Source organism: Chelonia mydas, chromosome 1, assembly GCF_015237465.2.
Source record: "Chelonia mydas isolate rCheMyd1 chromosome 1, rCheMyd1.pri.v2, whole genome shotgun sequence".
NCBI lineage: Eukaryota > Metazoa > Chordata > Testudines > Cheloniidae > Chelonia > Chelonia mydas.
In genome coordinates this window covers 155,025,287-155,047,535 of record NC_057849.1, presented here as the reverse complement: position 1 = coordinate 155,047,535, position 22,249 = coordinate 155,025,287, and the positions used below count along the sequence as shown (strand labels likewise).

At 42.6% G+C, this 22,249-nt stretch overlaps 1 protein-coding gene across 3 annotated transcripts in view; it reads left to right on the top strand.

Moving 5' to 3' along the window:
* The first annotated feature begins 566 nt into the window (after positions 1-566).
* The window catches only part of SLC37A1 (solute carrier family 37 member 1), a 55,789-nt gene continuing 34,106 nt past the window's right edge, over positions 567-22,249 (top strand). For 2 of the 3 annotated variants that reach the window (XM_043538169.1, XM_043538170.1), the window contains exons 1-8: positions 567-1,197; positions 5,449-5,717; positions 7,691-7,772; positions 10,418-10,544; positions 14,658-14,736; positions 15,574-15,709; positions 17,424-17,500; positions 21,553-21,719. In XM_043538169.1, coding sequence (XP_043394104.1) covers positions 5,662-5,717; positions 7,691-7,772; positions 10,418-10,544; positions 14,658-14,736; positions 15,574-15,709; positions 17,424-17,500; positions 21,553-21,719 — 724 coding nt within the window. In that variant the 5' untranslated portion in view covers positions 567-1,197; positions 5,449-5,661. The remainder of the gene's footprint in view (positions 1,198-5,448; positions 5,718-7,690; positions 7,773-10,417; positions 10,545-14,657; positions 14,737-15,573; positions 15,710-17,423; positions 17,501-21,552; positions 21,720-22,249) is intronic. The other variant, XM_027826877.3, reaches the window with a different exon arrangement.

Below are 22,249 nucleotides of genomic sequence, written 5' to 3'. Positions count from 1 at the left end.
TTGAGTAAAGTTTAAAAATGTGATGCAAATGCACAAACCAGATGGCAAATAAAACAAACCCCAATTCATTATTTTTAAGCCATTTTCATGAATCTGCCTCATAATTTTTGAACATTTGAGACTGGCAGTACTAGGAGAGTAGCCCTATCGAATTCAATGTGACTCCTCAGATTGCATAAAGTTAAGCACCTCCATGGGTTTTTGAAGGATTGGGGCCAATGACTGTACCACGTCTCAAACTGATGACATTTGATAAGTAGGCACTGTTCTGGAAATGTATCTTGTATTTTCAAAATCTCAAACAGATACAAAAGCATAACAAAAAAAGCCTGAATGCACAAATTAAAAGTGTCAGGTTAAAACTCATGTTTATTTACAAAAAAAACAAACAAACAAACAAAAAACCAACCCTTACAAATAGTACCTTTTCTTGATTAAAACAAAAGTTTAGAAATATAACTAAGATCCAGGCAGTCTCCACTCAGGTGGGACTCATTTCTGGCGCAGAACCCGACTTTCCATCATTTTATATTTGGTTGCCTCTCCTGGCTTGTCCAATAAAAACACACCAATCGCTTTCACTCGTGTTTCTGGCCAGTTTCGCTTTCAGATTCCACTGCACGTAGCACAAGGGTGCTGCAATTGTGTCTCGAACAAGGCGGGGGGGACGTTTTGTCTGTTCCATGGAACTTGTGGGTTTTCATCGAGAGAGCATTTCGGGTAGGACGGTGCTTACACAACCTAAAATTGGTGCCCAAACTGGTGACCTGACAGCAATTATTTGTAACAACGGAAACACAGCTGTAGTGGACGTTTTGGAACGAAATGCCTCAGGGTCCCCAGCACGCTGCACACGTGGGTTGAGTCCGAAGCGCTGCTGAGCGATACGCGGGGCAGGGTAGCTGTGTCTCCCGCGTCCTGTGGCTTCCCCTCTGGGCACTGAGCACACGGCGCCGCTTGCTTCTTCCCGCGGTGCACGTGGAGCTGCTTCCCCACCAGAGGGCCGAGCTGCGGGGAGGCGCGCCCGGCGAACAGGTTCTCCTCCAGCGCACGGAAAGCTGGGGCCGGCTGAGCATGAATGAAACCAGCGCGAGCCACGCCTGCAGCTCGGCTGAAGCAGGAAGTATCCAAGCAGCAAGGAAACCGCAGCCAGGGCTGCGCTGAGGCAGTGCACTGATCTCCAGGCGCGATTTTCTGGTAAACTCTTGTACTAGGGTCGGTCTGTGCCTAAGCTGGGAACCGTGGGGGGGGGGGGGGGGAGTCTCGGGCTCTGGGGGGGGGGGGGGGGGTGTTAGCTGGGAGGGGGGGGAAGTGCTGCTGTTTAGGGAGATGCACCTGCTGCCGCCGCCTGGGAATAAAGATCTCCACCTATGCGTGACAGGGAGGGTGTGAGTGGCACGGGCAGAGTTACAGCTTTGTGCTAATTTTCCAAACAGAGAGGGGTCTTTATTTCTGGTTGCCCTCTTTTGCCGGCACCTGCATCTCCCCCTCCCCGTCTTACTTATTAACTCTACCGCTGCTTCGCTCCGTAAAGCCTTTTGAAGATGCACAGTTTGCGTGGAAGAGGCTGTACACAAGGTGATCCCAGTCCGGCACGCTCTTGCATGAGTGGTTTCAGAGTAACAGCCGTGTTAGTCTGTATTCGTAAAAAGAAAAGGAGTACTTGTGGCACCTTAGAGACTAATAAACTGGTTAGTCTCTAAGGTGCCACAAGTACTCCTTTTCTTCTTGCATGAGTAGTTGCCCTGGCTTCAGTGAGACTAGACTGTTCGCAGGGGTACGTTTTGTGGTAAGGGGACTCAGCTGTAGGGGTGAAACCGAACGTCTTCCATCAGCTGACATCCTCATTTCCCCTAGGGATGGGGTTGAGGGTGAATCATCGTTCCTGCTTCCTTTTCCCAAGCTGACAGTCAGTTGAATGTCTGGACGTCTGGAAGTGCTTGAAATGTGATGGAAGCTAGTGGTGTGTTCAGAAATAAATTCTGTTGGTTGTTGTTGTTTTTTTCCTCATGTGGGTTGAAAGAGTGGTAAGAATCTACTAGCTGCAGGTCCCAGACAGGAAGTTTCCTCAGAGACATTACTGATAACCACAGTATGAGGTAAACTTATAGGCACCATGACAGGTTTCAGAGTAACAGCCGTGTTAGTCTGTATTCGCAAAAAGAAAAGGAGGACTTGTGGCACCTTATAGGCTAACCAATTTATTTGAGCGTAAGCTTTCGTGAGCTACAGCTCTAATGAAGTGAGCTGTAGCTCATGAAAGCTTATGCTCAAATAAATTGGTTAGTCTCTAAGGTGCCACAAGTCCTCCTTTTCTTTTTGTTTATAGGCACCATTTATACAACAGATTGTTTTGCAAGAAACCTGTATTTGTCTTGAAAAGGGAAGATAGTAATGGGGTGTGCGTGTGTTTATATAATTTAAGGCACAGTGTCTCGGACAAGCAACACTAAAGCGATGATGAAACTCAGAGATAAACTCTGCTCTAGGTGGTGTTGAATGTGAAACCTACATCCTGGAAAGTTTTCATAAAGACCAGGAAGTTCCACCACCTGTTAAAAAAGAGAAACTTAGATTCTCTCTTTCCTCTGTTGTCAAAATGCTCTAGGAGCAATCATTATGCAGCCAATAATGACTATTCATATTTAAATACCAGTGTTGTTGATTCATCATGTTGACACTTTGGGAGACTGGGAAGTTGTCACCAATGCAACATTTCAGCTTTAGTGGTCATCACAGACCAATACAAGCTATGTTGCTATTCCTGAAGGTTTTGTTTTTTAGGTTTTTTGTTTGTTTTGTGTTTTTGTTTTGAAATCCCTTATGAGTTAAAACAAAGCATCCTGGGTGCCAATATGCCTCATTTGTTTATTAAAAGAGTTTATAAACTAATGAAAATAGCAGTTTAGGGCTAGGTTATGGACTTTGTGTTTGCTTCAGGGAGTGAAAAATACTTACATCTCTGCATGGTCTATTGGGACCTTGGGCCCAAGCATGCAGAGGTAAGTGGGTGCTGCATACCTGCTTACTCTATTCCTCCCAGAGTAGGTGGGAGTGGGCAGAGCCTTCTCTCCAATCCCCCAATGCACTGGGCAGCACAGCTTAGGCCAGCTTTGAGGGTTATTGCAATTTGCTGCCAGCAGCAAATTACTATACTTTCACGGAGCAAGGAGGAAGCAGGGTGGGAATTATGCCTCAGGTGACTGTAATGCACAGTGCCTCTGGAGATGATGCAGTGTGTGCACAACCCTAGCTCAGTGCTTTGCCTAAAGGCACAATCTAGCCCTTAGAATGCAAGTACCATTTTGAAGTTAATTATAGCATGCCTTCCACAATGCTGTAATAGAATGAGGAGATGATAAAATATTAATTTATCCAAGGCCGGATTTAGGGGCAGGTGATCCAGGCGACTGCCTGGGGTGCTGGGCTTGGGAAGGCACCGGGCTTGCAGATTTACAGATCCTAGCATGCAAATTTATTGTCTTATATGACCGGGTTAAATCATTCATGCAAATCATGCATCAAAGTCATGAAATAGGCTACAAATGCAATAAAAAAATAAGGTATTCAGAAGTTTAACAAATGGAGCAGGGGGCACCCAAGACATTCCTTGCCTGGGGTGCCGTTCGGTCTAGGGTCAGCCCTGCATTCGTCTACCATGCTTGAGGTGCCCCTTTCCTGCCATTCAGTTGCTTCTTTTAGGTTAGAAAATTAGGTCCTTAGTGTTACTGAAAACAAAAGACTCGGAAACAAGTTAAAAGGTGGGGTTTTTTTCCTGATTTGTATGTTTACACTTTAATAAAAAAAGAAAATGATTCATCAGTAAGTTACTTATTATAGTTGCCATTGGCTTTGTAATGTACTACTGTCCCTTCCACAAATTAACTTAATATTAATACTTCATGCTGCCATAGAATGAATATAACTGTTGTTGCTATGGCTACATCTTTGTCACTCTTGTCACAAGAGTCACAGATTCTCATTTTCTTTCTTTTTTGTTTTTTTAAACCACTTCAGACATCTGGTGAACTGTCGGGTGGCTGGATGGATGGGATGATAAACAATTGAAATGTTTTTCACTGAGAACTTAGGCTGAGCTCTGCTCATAAAAACAGAGTTTTGGGGCTTTCAGTGGGTGGTGGATAAGAAGGTGAAATCATTCCCCACAAACCAGTGTCAGGGTGCTGTGCTGCACTTTCCATGCAGCTATTATTTCAGCCTTCTGCACCAGTTGTATGAGGCACAAATTTCTGCTGGAGCCCCGTTGTGGCCTTCGTACCAACTTATGTGGGACTAGTATGGAAATATATATAGGAGGGGTGTGGGCATTCCTGTGTGACTGTTTCAGCAGCAGAACCCTCTGTATAGGGTGTAAATTATGTGGCGGGAGGGGGCCTTGAGCAGGCTGTCCATAGCACGTGTGAATTTCACTCATGAAGAAAGGAAAAGTTAAACCAGGGTCAGCATGAGAAGCTAAGGGAGCAAGTGCACAGCAACAAGAAAAACATATGGCAAGCTAATGGTGAATTCATGGTGAGAGGTGTAATTATTCCAGAGGTGATGAGATTTCTCCATCCCAAAAGCATAAAAACAAAACATCTAAAATATAGGTAGAGTTAGGTTAGATTTAGAAAGGTCAGCTTTGATACAACCGTTACTGTGTTAAATACTGTCTGCTGTTGGAAGAGCAAAAGCACAGTTCTTATTTGTGCTAATACAGGAGAATAAAGATTAAAGGAATAAAGCTCACAAATCAATGCCTCTGGCTGCCATGTGACATCTAACAATCCTATCCTAAGACAAGTCCTAGTTATTAGCAATAGTGAGTACTTTAAAATAAGATTTTTTTTTAGCTTACGTTCTTTTGCTTGTCTAGGGAGGTCAGTCTCAGTCTTATTACTTATCAGCCTCGGCCAAACATGCCAAGTAGCAGCATAACTAGTACACCATGCAATACCTGAAATGTGCGCCTTTTCCTATTAGAGAAGAGGGTCTACAGCAACTGTGTTGGGCCAGGGATTGGTAAGTTCCTTATGGCATCAGAAATTTGAGTGCTTTTGGTGTTTTAGAATGCATCTTTTCCTGGTAGGGAATTGCCCACTTGCAGTCTCTTGGGACCAGAAGCAAAATCCAGTGAAATCAATGGGTTCTATCCATTGACTTCCGTGGCCTTTAGATCACGTCCTCAATTAAGTCTTTTATCTGTACTGTCGTCTTAAAGAAAAATGTATTTAGGCTTGGTACCAACAAGTAAGAAAGGCAGCCTTTACAAATTTGTAATTTTTAAGTGGTTTAAGCTATTTCTCCAAATTTTTGATGTCTATAAAGTTGCAGTAGTATATTTACATTACTGAAAGAGGGAACCACTGATTAAAACTATAATTAAAATGCTAACTTTTCAACATTGTTTTGGTGTTGTTTTTTTTTTTTTTTAAAAAAACAAAACAGTTGAGTGAAGAGCTGACCATTCAAAGTGACAGAAAATATCAAAGAGGAGACCTAAAAGGAGATCTGCTTAGTGTGACATCTCTTCAGAACCATTCTGAAAAGTGCAAGTACATGACATTCAGAGCATCTTTGATAAAAATCTTGAATCCAGGACAATCCTTTTCCAAATATAGCATTTTGTCACCTAAAACCCAGATCCTGGCAGTGAAGTAAATGGCTCAACTTCCCCCTGGAGTTCGCTTCATCGTTTTATTTACAAGCGATCAGTGGTAAGTTTTCAAGTATATCTTACAGACATCACTCTCGGACAATATCAGATGTTTTCTGTGAAAGATTGTTCCATTGACTCAGTCTCTCTAACTTTTTATTTCTTGGAATATAAAACAAGTCTTTGGTAAGGAAATGTTGATTTAATTGCATAATGAAGAGCATTGCTAAAGATTTTTGAATCAGGAGATTTGACGCTAATACAGAGTGATCTGGGGGGCTGGAATACATTTCCATCACCATTAATTTTGTAAGCTAGAGAATAAACACGTCTCCTGTTCTACTTCACATATTATGTGCTTGGGGAGGTGAATCACAGCCTTTTATTTTGAGTTGCTTGGTTTATCTCTGTGGAAAAAAATCAATCTGTTTATCCTGGACCCAGATTGTCTTTCTTCTCCTGGGTCATATCATCATTTTATTTGTAACAATGCCTAGCACAATAGGACCTTGATCTTGGTTGATGCTACTATAAAATAAGTAACTATATTTGTCTGTTCTTGGAAACTAAAATCTGGAAGTCTTTTGACAACTTTTTAATTCTGTTTTGGTCTTGTCAGCTCTTTTCATGCTTTCAAGAGGGAGAGAGATAATTTGCCACTCTTATCTTGAAATCACGTATTTACTGTAACAAAGGAAAGAAATCAGTACTTCCCATTTGATCGATTTTTATCATACGCTTCATCTAACAGAGCTGCAAGGCAAGAGTCATTGCAGTTTTATTGTTTATTAAATGAAATCTTCAGCAATGGGCATAACATTGAACACCCAATGTAAGTTATGATACCAAAACCCAGATGGTGTGTTTGGGTAGCCTTACTTGCGGAGTCTTCTGTGCCGGTTCTACAAGCTAAGCAGGGCTAAACATTGTCAATTCTTGGATAAGAGACCTCCAAGAAAATCCAGGAAATTGCTTGTGCTGGAGGACGTGTTCGCAGTTCAGTAACTTGTATGTTTGCCTCTCAGTCAGTACTTGACCGATGCCTTAGAATAGCATTAGGGTCTACTGTATTTCTGGAGATACCATCCATTAGACAACACCCAAAACTGAAGTCCTGCCCCCTTGTGGTCACTTAGGATCCTGTGGTGGTTTTTGCAGCAGGAGGCATGTTGGCCATGTGTTTTGGCACAATACCAAGTATATGGCTTTTACAGAGTGTTGTGGCTACTTACACGTCTATTGGAGATTTAAATTGATACATTATATTTGTTCATGCTTTTGCTTATATATGCAGACAGACAACTGGATTTTATGTAGGATGCTGAGCTGAAGACATACAGCATGTAGCATTGTATAATCTATCAGACCATATACTTAACAGGTATTGGTAAGCAAAGTTGAAAGAGAATCTACTAAAGTACAACAAATCTTTCAAACTATTCTTCTCCATTTAAAAAAATGCACTAATGGTTATAAAGTAGATGTGAATGAAACCATCAGTGTAAAGGCAAGCATTCTCAAACTTTTTTTTCTAGGATGGCTCACCTCTCATTGTCATAGGAACACACCTATCACATTTCCAATCAGATCACATCCCTTTGGCAACTACAATTGCTTACATGGAAAAGCAATAATAGGAAAATAAATAACATTGTTTATTTTTCTTTTGTTTCTCTTTTAATATGCATTAGCAACTGGAAAGAGAGAAGAGCCAGTACCATGTGCTCTGTCCCACACACTCTCATTTGTGAATCTCGGGGGGTAAAGGTGTCACAGGTGCAAAAATGATGGTTTGCTCTGATGCTGGCTTAAATATAGAAACTATTGAAATTGCTCAAATTTATACCCCAATACACAGTAGTTAGAGTTAATTTAGAGTCTCTTTAGCTTGAAGGGTTTATGATGTGAAGTGGAAAAAAATGTGAAGAATACTTCAAAATATTTTGTTTTACGTAAGATGGTGGTAAATATAAATCTAGTGAATGAAATCACTTAGAAATATTAAAATAAATACTGATTTTTCTTTTGTTACAGGTGCAGGGCCTTCATTTTTGTTCTTACCTTTTTGCTATATGCTAGTTTCCACTTGTCAAGGAAACCTATTAGTATAGTTAAGGTAAGCAACAATGAATCATTTTGTTTAAATAGCCTCCTAATTTTGTCAAACAGGGAAGTATACTTTTATGTGTGGTTTTTTTTTTTTTTTTCCAAAGACAGTGTTAAAGTTTAACCCACAATGCTGTGAAAACAAGTGCCGATAATTACAGCTGTCGTAACACAGTCCCGTGCTATACATTTTTGGTGAGACCACACCTAGAATACTGCACATATTTCTGGTTTTAGGCCCTCACGTGAGTTAAGCTAAGTACATGTGTAAGTGTTTGCAGGATCAAGGCTTGAAATCTTAGAAGAGTTGCTCAGAGCTGAGGAATCAGTCGAGACTAAGTAAACTGTGTGGATTAGATCTTCAAGACGATTTTGGTTCTTGTGCAGTACCATGCATGAGCTAGTGCAGTGATGTCAGAGGAATATAATGTGTTTCATTTTAACTTTAGACTTTTAGCACAGATTGACCGTACATTAACCTGAAGTTATTTCTCATGTATATTTTTAACTTTATTGCTTAATAGTCTGTTCATATTAAAGCCTTGCTCCATACAGTAAATAAATAGCATTGGACTTGTTATCAGAATGCAAATTGCTTAGTTATGGTTTCATTGTTTACATTTCAAATTGTCAAGTGTTTCATTAACCTTTTGATTTCATTCTCTCTAAGAACCTATTTACCCAAGGGGTAAAACTGACTTTAGTATTGTTTCCCTGATCTCTATAGACTGGGATCGTCCGTATGAAAACCATGTTATCTTACTTAAGATTATATTTGGTTGGGGTTATAAAATACTATTTTTTTTAAGAGAGTATAGTTCTCAAGTGTGAAATTCCCATCCATACTACTCTGGAAATCAGTGTTAGATCTTCCTGTTGATAGCTTGGCCTTAAGCAGAGTAAGCTGTTACTTGATCTAATTAAAAACTAATAAACTAAATCCCTTCCTCCCTGTATCTCCTTTGAAGTTTCCTGCAGCGTGATGTGTCAAACTATATTTTCTATTTTTATTTTTAGACTTGGTGGTGATTTTTTTTCCTCCCCCTTTTTTAATACTGATCCTTCCGAAGTCTGTTTCTGCAGTGTCCATATATTTTCCTTTTGGGCGTAATGATACGCTAACTCATGGGCTCCACTCCTGCAACGTGATCTGTACGCGCAGATTCCTACATGTCTATGGAGTCCTGGTTACGTCAATGGGACTCTTCACACACCTAGAAGTCTGCTCATGCACATCAGCTTGCAGCATTGATATGTGCAAGTAGTTGTGTGCTTGGGGATGAGGAGAAATGTTTAAGATACAAACTGAAAAATAAAATTAAAAAAATGTGTTGAAGGAAAGGGCATTGCAATGTTCTCCTATGACATAAGGACAAATTCTGCCCTTATTCACAGCAGTGTAAATCCAGAGTAACTTCACTGAAATTAATGGAGCTATTCCAAATTTACACCTGTGTGGCTGAGAACATCACTTGCATAGAAGCATTTTTAGAAAAATATACCATTACCCCTTTATATATTGTGAACATTGTGGACAGATCACTTCTTCTTGTGGGGAAGGTATTCTGCTTCTGTTTGATACGTATGGTATCATGTACCACTGAAGTATGCTTGTTGACTTCTGTGGGAGCTGCTGGGCGAACTGGGCCATTTCCCCAGCATGTTCCGTAGTGTGCCGTTGGAGATGCCATCATTCCCATGAAATCTAAAATCCAAATCCTTGCCTATTTCTGATCATCAAAGTCCCCATAGCACTTGTAGTGAGAATAGGGGTATTGAACTCTGCTGTGTCAATCCTGGTAATTACATTTTGCCTACCTAAATTTCCCTTGCAGTTTCAATAGGGTGTGTTTTTTTTCTCTTCTATCCCTGTCCTAAATTTGGCTGTGCTGCATTATATGGGATGAAATACAGTATATTGCCACTGGTGCTGCAAAGATTGACACACATGCTTAACGTTGTGCATGCTGACTTTAATAGGACTATTCACGGTACTTAAAGTTAAGCAGGTACATAATTGTTTGCAAGACTGGGACTGTAGTTTTTGTCAATTTTGGAGCCCAGTCTTGAGTCCTGCTCCCAGCAAAGCCAATGGCAAAACTTCCATTGACTTCTAATAGGTGTAGGATTGTGTTACTCCAGTGTAACTCCCAGCCAAACTTTTTAGGGATCCTTTAGCTTTCACAGTGACACAAAACTGCAGCGTAACAGTGGTTCATCAGGCCTAGTGTTTGTAAAGTGTTTGGGAATCTCTCAGTATGAAAAGCACTGTCACTATAACATGTGGTGAAGGGTATTTCACATATAGGGACTGATCCAAAGTCATTACAATGGATATTAGAGAGATGAGATGGGTGAGATAATAGCTTTTATTGGACCAACCTGAAGAGCTGTGTGTGACTCTAAAGCTTGTCTCACCAACAGAAGTTGGTTCAGTAAAAAATGTTACCTCACCCACCTTGTCTTTCTAATATCGTGGCACCAACACAGCTATAACAGCACTGCAAATTAAAAAGGATAGACATACCATTGACTTAAATGGGCTTTGGTTTGGGCCCATAAATAGCTAGATTTGTTAAATTTGCTTCTCTATTGTGTATAGCAGGATTCTGCATTGAGTGAGTTTTATATTATCAGATTCTCTTTCTACATTAGGGAGAACTGCATAAGCACTGTGCTCTTCCAAATGAAGTTGAACTCAGCTCCTACAAAGAATATGCCATCCAGATTCAGCCTGCTAAAAAATTTTCTAATGAGTCTCAGTGTGGTTGGGAGCCATTTGGTGAGTTCATTTGCATGCTAATTTTGTAATAATGATATTTATACAATTGTTGTACCTTGTTACTTATCACAGGGATTCTTCCCATGGAAAAACGGGTAGGAGGTGCATGTTTTGTTTTTAATTTAACCTGGCTAATATGTCGTGAGTGTCCCAAATGAAATGAAGCTTTAAATGGCAAGTCTCTTACAATAACTTCTTTTCCAAATAAATTATGAGTTCAGCTTGCTGAAATCTAAACTATTAGAGCTGGTCTTAAACTTTTGATGGAACAAATTTCAGTTAGAAAATGCAAAATTGTCAAATCTAAATGTTTCATGGGAATGTGGTGATTCCATATATGTTTGTTATGGAAATGTGCCAAAACTGATCATTTTGACTTTCTCACTTCATTTCATTTTAACATTTGCATTTTATGTGGTCCTGATACTATTGAAACAAAACAATTCAATGCTTCCAGAATTTCCAGTCAGTGGAAAAAATCAATGTTTCCAATTTGGAACAAAAACAAATTTTGAAATGTCAGAATTTCCCATGGAATTCTAACCAGCTCTATAAACTATTCATTGGTACCCGGCACATTCCAGAAATGCTGGCACCTTCAAAACAAAGAGAATATGCTCATGTAGAAAATTAAATTGTAATTAAAAGGCTATGTTTTGCTTATTTACAAGTTAATACCATAATAATTTGAATATAATAATTGAGATTTTGAATAAGTGCTTGACATCTCATGTTCAGCATCTGATCATAAACAGGGAATGTCAGTAGAACAGAAGATCCTAGTAACTTGATAGCCCCCTAGCAAAGGAGAAACTGTTCAATTATTACTAACTAAGGCTGTGATCCTGCACCCTGAGCTATGTGTCGGTAGACCCCTGTGTTACCAAGTGGCCTGGTAACCCACTGTACATTTGTAGCTCTGGGACTCTAGGGCATACTGCTGAGCACATACCTCTTCTCTGACACCCTTCCTTAGGAAGTGGGGTGCTGCCATCTAGCCATCTTAGACCCTGAAAACCAGTGTTTGAGACCCTACTCACCGGTCTCCCCATCCCCCATTGCTTACACACACTCAGAGTTCCACCTAGCCCATGAGCACTCTGGGGTTCCTAGTTTAACCTTTTTGGGGACAATGTGGCAGTTAAGCAAGGAGCACAGTTCACCAGAAGAATTTCTTAACCACAGTGACTTTACTGTTAAAGCACTACAGAGCTTTGCAAATGACAGTCCTGAAACGCACTCTCCTCTAGTCTGTACTCACTCCTTCTTTTGAGTCAATGGTTCATCAGCATTTCAGTCTGAGCGGAGTTCTCCTTTTAAATTCTCCTTACACGGCTCTTAAATAGGGCCTCTGCTTGTGTGCCATGTGTCACAGTTTCAGGGAAACTGTACCTGCATATTCTCCCTTTGATCTTGCAACCACCTGCAGGCTAGTTGGGGACCATATTGTATGAAGTTTAAGAATGGTTTATGTATCACTGTGGGCCAGGGAGTGTATGCAAAGCTCCCCAGAGGGTGGCACTTCTCTGGAGGTGTTTACAGCCTGAGTGATTTGCCTCCATCACCCTCCTACTGCTTTTAGTTCCTGGAGGAGCCGGTGGTAACTCTTTCCCACTGGAGTTGCCTACAATCCCTGGCCTAGCGTGATGTAAAAACCATTCATAAAATTACTACAGTAGGGTCCTCAACTATACTGGATGAGGTTGCAACATCTGTCACACCACGTACTCAAAGTGAGGGTTGGTCCACACTAGAGAATTAGATTGACCTAGCTACATCGCTATGTGAAAAACCCATACCTCTGAGCAACATGGTTAAGCTGGCCTATGTCCCCATGTAGATAGCGCTAGGCCAATGGAAGAATTCTTCTGTTGACCTAGCTACCATCTCTTGGGGAGGTAGATTTACTACAGTGATGGGAGAACCCCTTCAATCGTTGTAGTAAGTGTCTGCACAGAAAAGCTACAGCTGCAGTAGTGTTGTAAATGCAGACCTAGGCTGAAAATCTCCAGATCCACTAGGCATACTTCCCAACACCCCCCACACACACACACACCGTGGCCGTCCCCTGTGTAGAAAGGGATGGTCCCCATTCTTCCATGGGATGGTCCAGCAGTTGAGAATCATTCAAAGTTGATAGCCCTGGATTGCTGTCAGTGTGATGATCCTTCAGTGAAATGTCAAACACCTTTCCAGGGCTGGGTAGCTGTTGGAAATGTAGTACAAATGTCTGTTCCTGGACAGGTTTCAGAGTAGCAGCCGTGTTAGTCTGTATTCGCAAAAAGAAAAGGAGGACTTGTGGCACCTTAGAGACTAACCAATTTATCTGAGCATAAGCTTTCGTGAGCTACAGCTCACGATAGCTTATGCTCAAATAAATTCTAAGGTGCCACAAGTCCTCCTTTTCTTGTTCCTGGACAGAGTGCAGACTAGTGTTCCACACATGGTACAAACCAGAATTCATAATGAGATCCAGGCATGTCTTATTCTGTCACGCTCTGTGCCTGGGTGAAGCTCCATTGAAGGGCTCTGTGTGGGTGTAGGGTCTGCACACATGGAGGTCAGTGCATGATTGGGGCCTAAAAGGGTATGTGTGTAACTTTGATAGACTAGGTCCTGAGGGGCTAAAAACACATTAAACTTTTTTCCTTTCAGAAGCCACTGATTAAAAGTTCCTGTTGAGTACAGTGTTATATTCAACAGGTTTCTACAAATAATTAATTTAAAAGCTGAAAATTGGGGGAAATTACGTGATCTTGAACACCAATGTTGTTTTCATGACCTTTTTGGCTTGTGTTTCTTTATGAAGTCAGTCTGTAGCCATGACTAATTTGAGGCCCAAGGAGTGCTCAAAATGGGGAAGGAAAAGCAGGAACTCTGACGAGTCCTAATTTTTCAAACAACTGCCCCCTCTTGTGCATGATCACCTGTGACCCCTATTTAGCAAAATCTGTGCATGTGCCAACTTTAAACCTATGAATTGTCCTGTTGAAATTGGTGGAGCTCCTCAGATGCTTGAAGTTTGGCATGCATTTTAGTCCCTTGCTGAACCAAGCCTGTGTGCAGTTCATAGACTTTGTGCATAAATCCAACACCGGTTTTTTAGCTGAAAATTTTCAATCAATAGTCATTCTCCCATCACTGGTCGAGCAACAACGAACATTTTTATTACCATGTGTCTAACCTTACTCCTTTTCATCCAATATGTCAAAATAATGGCCCTGATCCTGAGATTTGTATCTGCATGGATGGCCTCTTGGCACACAGAGAGCCCCATTGACTCTAGTGGGCTCATAAGAATGGCCATACTGGGTCAGACCAATGGTCCATCTAGCCCAGTAGCCTGAATTTTGACTGGGGCCAATGCCAGATGCTTCAGAGGGAATGAACAGAACGATTATTGAGTGATCCATCCCCTGTAATCCAGTTCCAGCTTCTGGCAGTCAGCGGTTTAGGGACATATGGGCTGCAAGGGCCCACACACGCAGGTCTGATTACAGGATCAGAGATAACATTGTAAAGGAGGGGGGGAAATTGCAGAAATATTTATTTTCTAGCATTAAAGGACAAAGCACAACATCCTTCTAATTTTTTTTTTAAAGTAGTTAGTCTTTTTAAAAATCCATCTGGCAATCTGTTTCCGCCATCTTTGCAGTTAGGACCTGACATATTTGAAAAGTATATTTTCCTTTTAGGGAATATTAATTTTTTTTTTTAGACTTTTGTGAACTTTGTTTTCTTAGAAGCTTGAAAATACAATATAGTTTGCTAATAAATTTGTGTTTTCCATTTCCAAATGTTGTTTTTTATATGAATTGGGTAAGGGGAGATTAAGAATGCTTCGAACAATATTTTTCTAATATGTAGTAGATGAAAACAGAAAATATAGTATTATTTGGTTAAGTAGAATGCAAAGTGTCAAGAAACTGGCATTCTTTTTTTTTTTTTTTTTTTTTCCTGCTAGAAAATTCACTTAAAACTAAAAATGCCTATTCGGGGGTGGGGTTCTTGTTTTTTAAAGATTTCCAAGACCTGTACATGAAATACGTAGTAAGGGTTTGAAAGCGATTGATAAACTTATTCCACTGATTTGTTTTGAAAATGTATTCTTAGACAAGAACAATTACAAGCAATTACTGGGAGCCCTGGATTACTCATTTCTGTGTGCTTATGCAGTTGGAATGTATTTGAGGTAATTCCTTTAGACTTTTTTTCATACTTCTTGAATTATTGATTCAGAAGGCTGCACTGCTTCTAATCTGTTATCCTTCCCTTTTGGGCAGCTTCTGATGAATGATCACTGAAGAAGGATTGTCTCACACATGCCAAGCCCTGAGTTAGTCACTGTGGAAAAACGTGCCTAACCTGAAACCCTTATATAAATTCATAGGAAAGATTCTTACTCCCTTGAACAGAAGTGTATCACAGGGGACAGTCTAGCCCATATACATCAATGAGTATGCCTGAATAGCAGCTGGGTGGTTTAATTCCCAGATCTGGTAGACATACACGCTCAAGCTATCATGATTAAAAACAGCAGTGTATCTGTGGTGGTATGGGTGATGGCATATGTTAGCCACCTGAGTACATGCTAGGATCTTGGATAGGATTGTATTCTGGCAGCAAGCCCAAGACACAGCCTGCACTGCCATGGCTGTGCTCCTGTTTTTAGTGCACTAGCTCAAGCAGGGCTAGCACATGTATATCTGCATGAGCTGGGAATTACACCTCCCCGCTGCTGTGCAGATACACCCGACATGAAGAATCACGTGGAAAGTAATTCCCATTATGCCCACAGTAGAACCATTCAATTTATGATTCCAATATCAGCACTTGTTATGTAATGAACCAAATATTTATTATTTAATTGCTCAATCTTTAGTTACAATTTCTGTTGAAACTTGGAGGGGGAAACCCTAATAGATCCAGAATTTAAACATACTCTTTATGCGCTATGAAAGTTTGGTGTATGAAATGTTTCATGTTTCTTTTAAATGCTTTTTTTTTCTTTACCCCTGTACATTCTCAGTGGTATAATAGGAGAGCGACTGCCTATCCGGTATTACCTAACAGCTGGAATGCTTGCCAGTGGACTCTTCACTGCAATGTTTGGGTTGGGCTATTTCTGTAATATACATAACCTGTGGTTCTACATGATAGCTCAGGTAAGCATACTGTTTGTTTCCCTAGGTTCGTTGGCTTTCCACATTTATTTATTTTTGTTTTCAGATGTGGGTAGCATTTAGTGGTTACATGGCTAGATACAAGACTGAATTACATTCAAACTAGAATGGAATACAATAGAGTGCTTGCCGTAGCATCTCAAGAAATACATAGCTTTAAAAATAAAGACACGTTTTAAATGAAATTAAAAAAAAAAAAATGAACTGTTTAAAATCCCAGACCATTAACATGTGTAAACCTAAAAGTGAGAAATAATATACCTTTGAGAACAAATGCATTTACTTTTACCTGTCTGCTAAGACCTGAGTGTAGGATACTGTCTTTCTCTGAGCAGTTTCCTGCACTGGTGAAAAGTGTTCAAGATATCGCCAGCTGTTGCAACAGAAACCCATGGAGTGGAATTCTCAGAAATCCTGTGGGTCTGATCCAAAGCCCATTGAAATCAATGGAAAAACTTTGCATTGACATCAATGGACTTTAGATGAGGCCTTAAGTGAAAGGCAATGGGCTTGTGCTCCTAAATCATTTAGGGTATGCTTACACTTCAAGCGGGAGATGTAATTCTCAGCTCAAGGAGACATACCCATGCTAGCTTGATGAGAGCTAGCATGCTAAAAATTAACTGTAACTGTGGCAGGGCAAGTTGTAAAAGAGGCTAGCTGCCCTGAAGTAGGTACCAGTCTGAGACCAAAGACACGAACTCAAGGCAGTTAGCCCCTCCCACCACTCTCACTACCACTGCTACACTTAGAGTACATAGTTGTAGTCTTCGACACATATGTAATCGGGGTGTCTTGCTCCTCCCACTGGTTGAGCTGCAACAGGTACTGTTTATTTTTAGCATGCTAGCTTGGTTAGCTTGATCAGAGCTAGCCTGGCTATGTCTCCTTGAGCTGGGAATTATGCCTCCAGCTTGAAGTGCAGGCATACCCCTAGATGCTTAAGGAAATCCCACCCAGAGTCATTAACGCTGTGTTTGATAGGTAAAGTACAACAGTTTGCCTGACTACATTTTATTTTGTTTTTTAAAATGTATATTGTAAATGTGAACTATTATGTTATCCTCATGGGATTAGTAATTTGGGATTTTAGGATGGAATCTTCGAGGGAGCCTAAGAGAGTAAGGTGCCCCATTGATGGGAGTCAGGTACCTAACTCCCTTAGTAGCCTTCGAAAATCCCAGCCTTAAACAGGTTATTAAAGAACTTCATACCTCAGTCTGAATTTAGTATATATGAAATGTATACACTGAAGGGACAAATCTTTTCTTTTATTTCTTTTAAATTCTAGGTTCTACATTCTTTCATAAGGCTTTGTCTTTTTAGCATTTATTTGCACCCATACGTTTCCCTAAACTCATATTCAGGTGAAAATATTATGAAGTGGTTATAGCAGTGAGAGTTAAGAGCCCTTAGCACTGTCAGATTCCGTATGATCTTTGGCAAGCCTGAGATGACAATTTGTGGAGGTTTGCCCTATAAAAAGTTTTGAAATCCTTGGATACAAAGTGCTATACGTATAAAGTCTTACTTTATTTTTGCTGAATAATGGTATTTGGAAAAAAATATTAATCTAATATTAATGATAATGTACGCTTTTTTTATGCAATTTAGGATCTTCTAAGGAAGCACTTAACATGATATTTTGTGTAAGAATTTTCATATTCATAAAATGTTTTTTGAAATATGATTTCAGATAGCTAATGGATTGGTGCAAACCACTGGCTGGCCCAGTGTTGTTACCTGCATTGGCAACTGGTTTGGAAAAGGAAGGTAAAAATATAAATATTAAGTACTGGGACTATATGTGGGTGGTTTTAGGCCCTAATGCAAAACCTGATGAAGCTATGTAAGAACTCCCATTTAGTTTTGGTGATTTTTGAGGTAAGCCTTTAAGGAAGATCCTTTAAAAATAAGTAATTACCTGTTTGTCATGCATAGGCAGCATGTGACTCTTGTGTTTGGGGAGGCTGGGTGGGAGCACCAGGAGCTCCCTAGAAGTGTGGGGGGAGGGACTACCGGCACCCGTACTGTGGCCCTGCTCCACCCCAAGGCCCCACCCCCACCTGGCAACCTCCTCCCCCTGAGGCCCTGCCCATATTCTACACCCGCCCCATCTAAGGCCCCACTCCTACTCCACCTCTTTCCACCTCTGCCTGCTAGGGTTGCCAGGCATCTGGTTTTCTAAAAGGGACCCTGGTGGCTCCAGTCAGCACTGATGACCAGGCCACTAAAAGTCCAGTTGGCGGCACAGTCGGGCTAAGGCAGGCTCTCTGCTTGTCCTGGCTCCGAGCAGCTCCCGGAAGCAGCAGGCATGTCTGGCTCCTAGGCACAGGGGTGGCTACGGGGGCTCCGTGCACTGCTCCCACCCCAAGTGCTGGCTCTGCAGCTCCCATTGGCCGGGAACCACGGCCAATGGGAGCTGCGGGGGCGATGCCTGCAGGTGCTGGCAGCACACAGAGTGCTGTGGCCCCTCTGCCTAGGAGCCAGACATGCCAGCCACTTCCAGGAGCCATCTGAGATAAGTGCTGCTCGGCCAGAACCCGCACCCCACACATGCACCCCCACACTCCGAGCCCCTCAGCCTGGAGCCCACTGTTGCACCCCAAACCCCTCATCCCCGGCCCGGAGCCCACTCCTGCACCCCCAGCTGGAGCCCTCACCCCCTACTGCACCACAACCCCCTCCCCCAGCCTAGAGCCCCCTCTCTCACCCTGAACCCCTCATTTCTGGCCCCACCCCAGATCCCGCACCCCCATCCAGAGCCCTCACTCCCTCTTGCACCCCAACCCTTGGCCCCAGCCCAGTGAAAGTGAGGGAGGGTGGGGGAGAACAAGCGACGGAGGGAGGGGGGATGGAGTGAGAGGGGCGGGACTTCAGGGAAGGGGCGGGGCAGGGGTGGAACAAGGGAGTTCAGTTTTGTGTGATTAGAAATTTGGCAACCGTACCACACGCTCATCTCTGCCACCGAGCTGAGCCGAGCCAACCAACCCACCCACCCACCAGCTGCTCACTCCTTTCTGCCCTCTTCTGCCTTAAGGGTGAGCGATGGGAGTGAGGGGGCAGAGAGGAGTGAGTGGCAGCTGGGCAGGACAGGAAGAGGCAGAGTGAGGACGGAGTCTCCAGGGGAAGAGGTGCAGTGGGGGTGGGGCCACAGGGGAAGAGGCCAAGTGAGGGTGGGGCTTCGAGGTGGAGCATAGGCGGAGTCCGGGCGGGGCCATGGTCTGGGCACCGGTGGCTCCCCCTCACTTCTTGGGAGCTTCTGGTGGCAGCACTCCACTCATCAGGTCTCCATAAGGTGTGCCTCAGCTGGCATTTCTTGCCCCATTTGGGGAGACTTAGCTCCCCAAGTCTCTTATACCCACTGCCCATGTTGTGGCAACTAACTTAACTAAATAGTTCAAAAAGGGCGGAGAGAAACGAGCAGCAGGGGGCTGGAGGGGGCTCAGGAGAAGGGTTGGGGCTTCTGGGGGAAGGGTAGGAGAGGAATGAGCAGGGGAACTGGCCATCAGGAGAGGGGGTGGAGAGGAGCTGGGGGGGGAGCGCTTTGGAGGAGGGGGCTCAGCGGGGTGGAGCAGGGGGCGGGGCCAGGGTTCATGCACCAGTAGCCCCCCCACTTCTATGGAACTTCTGGTGCTCCCAGCCAGCCTCCCCAAATGCCAGAGTCACGCGCCCCCTGTGCAAAACATGTTTGCTTGCAGTTTCAAACATCTGTATTGGTGTGTGTTCATTAATAACTCTCAGACATATGAGTAAAGTACTTCAGAGTTGAATTGAGAGGAACTCTGGCAAATGTTCTCAGCCTAAAAACACTTTAAAAAACAAAATAAGGGCTGTATTGTGCCATTGGTTTTAAACTGGAATTTCCCATTGCTTTCACTTCTGTTTAAAAATCATCAGGGTATGCATCAAAAAGTGCCATAAGGCCTACTTGTTTTTACCACTTTTTTTATAATACATCTCAAAGTATGAATTTAAAGAGATCATATCTGGCAGATGGATGAACAAAATTTGTTGCTGTTTCATAGTGCTCACTCTTTACAAAGCCAACTTTTTCAATCCTGCAGTGGGGGATATTTTACTGTTCTTTTGTAACATCATACAGTGTTTCTCCATAACATTGTGGTAGCTGCACAGTAAATCCATTGGCACCGATGCCAGTTGCACAGAAATAATTCACATTAATGCTACCGTAGGATCTGATGTCCCTATTATAGGTGCCACTGTACGAACAGTATAATCAGTAAGGGTATGTTCTGCTAGAAGTGCCTACAACAGCACAACTACAGTTCTGTAGCTTGACCGCTCCTGGGCCCAAGAAATGAACACTGACGGGTGGGATGATGTCCTATAATGCAAGCTTGGGATGATGAGCAGCGGCTGCAGAATTTTCAGATGTGCAAGGCCGCATCCCTGGATCTGTGTGCTGAGCTCACCCCAGCCCTCCTGCACCAGGACAGGAAAATGAGAGCTGCACTGATAAGGGAGAAGCGAGTGCCAATCACACTGTGGAAACGTGCAGAGCCAGATTGCTACTATTCAGTGGGAAATCATGTTGGAGTTGGAATATCCACTGTGGGGGCCGTTGTCATGCTAGTGTGAAGGATCTTTAATTGCCTCCCGCTATGCAGGGCTGTACTCTTGGCAGCGTGCAGGACACAGTGGATGGATTTGCAGCAATGGGGTTCCCACACTGCAGTGGAGCAATAGGCGGCACACATTTTGGCACCACCCCACCTTGCCACAGAGTACATCAACAGAAAGGACTGTTTTTCTGTGGTTATGCAAGCGTTGGTGGATCACCGAGGATGCTTCATTAACATCAATGTGGGCTGTTCACAGAACGTGCATGATGCTGCTCACATCTTTAAGAATACAGGACTGTTCAGAAAGCTTCACGCAAGGATTGACTTTCCTGACCTGTAAATTACCATTGGTGATGTTGAAATGCCAATAGTGATCCTCTGTGACCCAGCCTACCCTTACATCAACCTAACTTTGTAGTGTAGACCAGGCTGAATTCTTCCATTGACCTAGCTACAACCTCTCAAGGGGGCGGATTTACTACCATGACAGCCAGGGCCGGTGCAAGGATATTTTGCACCCTAGGCAAAACTTCCACCTTGCGCCACCGCCCTTTCCCCTCCCCCCGGAGCATCGCTTATTATAAACTTTCAAAAATGAATACTGCATAATGGTTAAAATGCAAGTTCAACTGTGTTTCTCTTTTCTTTATTCATTCATTTTCCAGCAATAGTGTAAAAATAAATTGGGGGGGCACTGCTTTTTGGCGCCCCCAAATCTTGGCGCCCTAGGCGGCCGCCTAGTTTGCCTAGTGGTTACATCAGCCCTGATGACAGAAAAACCCCTTCTGTCGCTATGGCAAGTACCTACGCTACAGTGCTGCAGCTGTGCTGCTGTAACAGTTCTAGTGTAGACACAGGTGATTCACACTAAGAACACGTCTTTCTTTTTCTGTAGCAAAAATGCATCTTTAGGACCTGATCCAAAATCCACTGAAATTAATGGGAGTCGTTCCATATATTTCAATGGCCTTAATCAGGCTAGCAGGTCCCCATCGTGCCAGATTCTGAATAATACCCATATCCTGCACACGGAAGCTTTTAGGATACATTCATTAATGTTTAGGTACTTTGAAACGGTCAGATTAAAGGCAGTAGTGTAAAGGGTTATGTACAGTTATAAAGTGATAAGGCCTCAAATACTTCAACAGTGCCAAAGATTAACTGCTGTCTGTCATTCTGTACGCTACTTAATAATGTTTATGAGCAGAATAACTAAAATTGGCATCCTTTTGAATGCAGGAGAGGTTTGATCATGGGAATCTGGAATTCTCACACTTCCGTAGGGAATATCTTAGGATCCTTAATTGCTGGTTACTGGGTATCTACCTGCTGGGGTCTGTCTTTTGTGGTTCCTGGTGTTATAATTGCTTGCCTGGGAACCGTTTGTTTTCTGTTTCTCATTGAACGTAAGTATATATTTCCTTATTTTTATTCTTATTTATACAAAACTGTAGCTGTCCATCCTATGCTGGGAACCCCCATTACACAAATTAAAATACACAATGCAAAATACCTATAAAGGTCTGCTCGTACCTAAATAAATATCCACCAGACACTCGGGTCATGTCCTTCCCAGAACCTACATGGGAAAAAGATAGGCTTTTCAGCATGTTCAGAAGGCCAAGATCTGACATCCTGAGGGGGCAGTTGCAAAGTCCTAGTCTGACCCCCTGCCAGCCGCGCTCTCATTTATAGCTCAAGGGTCTCCACTGATCACAACTCTGGCCTGGGGAGAAAGGCAAGCTCTCGGGTAACTGGTTTTTAACCCATTTAGAGCTTTACAGGTTAACACGAAGTCCTTGAATTCCACTCTGAAATTTACTGGGAACTAGTACAAATCATGGAGCACAGGTGTAATGTGCTTCTGATCAGGACCTCTACTTAAGCTGGCCATGGCATCCTGCACTAGTTCTTGTTTGAGTGGTCTTAAGGTAGA